The following is a 1085-nucleotide window of genomic DNA, read 5'->3' as shown; positions in this document are numbered from 1 at the left end:
ACCATAACTACAACTACCAGCACTTTTCGCGCAGTAGTAGGTGGCGCTGTCCTCAGCCTTGAGGCTGTTCAGCTGCAGCTTCACTGTGCTCTGCCCGTTGTCCCTCGAGATGGTGGCACGGCCCTTCACCGCCGATGCGTAGTATGTGCTACCACCACTGTTAATACAGCCAACGTATTCCAGCCCCTTGCCGGGTGCCTGTCGCACCCAATTCATGCCAAAACTGCTGAAGGTGAATCCGGAGGCCTTGCAGACGAGGTTGAGGCCTCCTCTGGGCCTCAACTCTGTGGGACTCTGTGGGGACCCTACAAGGTCTCTATGATGCCTCCATGGACTCCCCATGGGGACTGAAGGAGGTTTCCATCAGATCTCATTAGGATCCCTATGGGGTCTCTACAGGGTCTCAATGATGTCTCTAAGGGGACTCAATGCGTTCTCTGTGACATCTCAGCGGAGTCTCCATGAGGTCTGTATGAGAGACCTACGGGGTCTCTGCAGGGCCTCAGTGGGGTTTCAGTGGCATCTCCATGGGTCTCTATGACACCTCAGTGGGTCTCAGTGTGGTCTCAGGGTGGCCTGGCTGCTCGAGGCCATGTGTCGGCGGCTCTGTCAGCGCTGTCTGTCCTTCCCCACAGGGCTGATGGTGGCCGTGACGTTGGACGAGTCCGGGGGTGGCCTCCAGACGCCCGGAGGAAGCCTCACCCTTGTCTGCAAGGCCTCCGGATTCACCTTCAGCAGTTTTGAGATGCTCTGGGTGCGACAGGCACCCGGCAAGGGGCTGGAGTCAGTCGCAGCTATTGATGATGATGGTAGTTACACAAGCTACGCGTCGGCGGTGAAGGGCCGTGCCACCATCTCGAGGGACAATGGGTAGAGCACACTGAGGCTGCAGCTGAACAGCCTCAAGGCTGAGGACAGCGCCACCTACTACTGCGCGAAAGAATCTGGTGCTGGTGGTGGTGCTGGTGCTCCTGAAGCTGGTGAGATCGACAGCGTCAGGGATTTTCCTGCTGCCACCCACTCTCAGGTACACGGAACCTCACCCACCGCTGACGGAACCCATCCCAGGATGTGCTGAGCTGGAT

At 58.3% G+C, this 1085-nt stretch overlaps 1 pseudogene and 1 gene segment (V, D, J or C); one reads left to right on the top strand and one right to left on the bottom strand.

Moving 5' to 3' along the window:
- Window positions 1-17: 17 nt before the first annotated feature.
- Window positions 18-342, bottom strand: LOC104915741 (the record flags this gene model as incomplete). The annotated part of the segment is given in 1 exon segment: window positions 18-342. A coding segment is annotated over 1 exon segment (325 nt), but the record flags the coding sequence as incomplete, so codon positions are not given.
- Window positions 343-592: 250 nt separating this feature from the next.
- On the top strand, window positions 593-1027 carry LOC109364348 (annotated as a pseudogene).
- The last annotated feature ends 58 nt before the right edge of the window (window positions 1028-1085 follow it).

The sequence above is a fragment of the Meleagris gallopavo genome, unplaced genomic scaffold, assembly GCF_000146605.3.
Source record: "Meleagris gallopavo isolate NT-WF06-2002-E0010 breed Aviagen turkey brand Nicholas breeding stock unplaced genomic scaffold, Turkey_5.1 ChrUn_random_7180001848927, whole genome shotgun sequence".
NCBI classification, from domain to species: Eukaryota; Metazoa; Chordata; class Aves; order Galliformes; family Phasianidae; genus Meleagris; species Meleagris gallopavo.
Note: the sequence above shows the minus strand (reverse complement) of the source record. Positions and strands in the feature narration are given on the sequence as shown.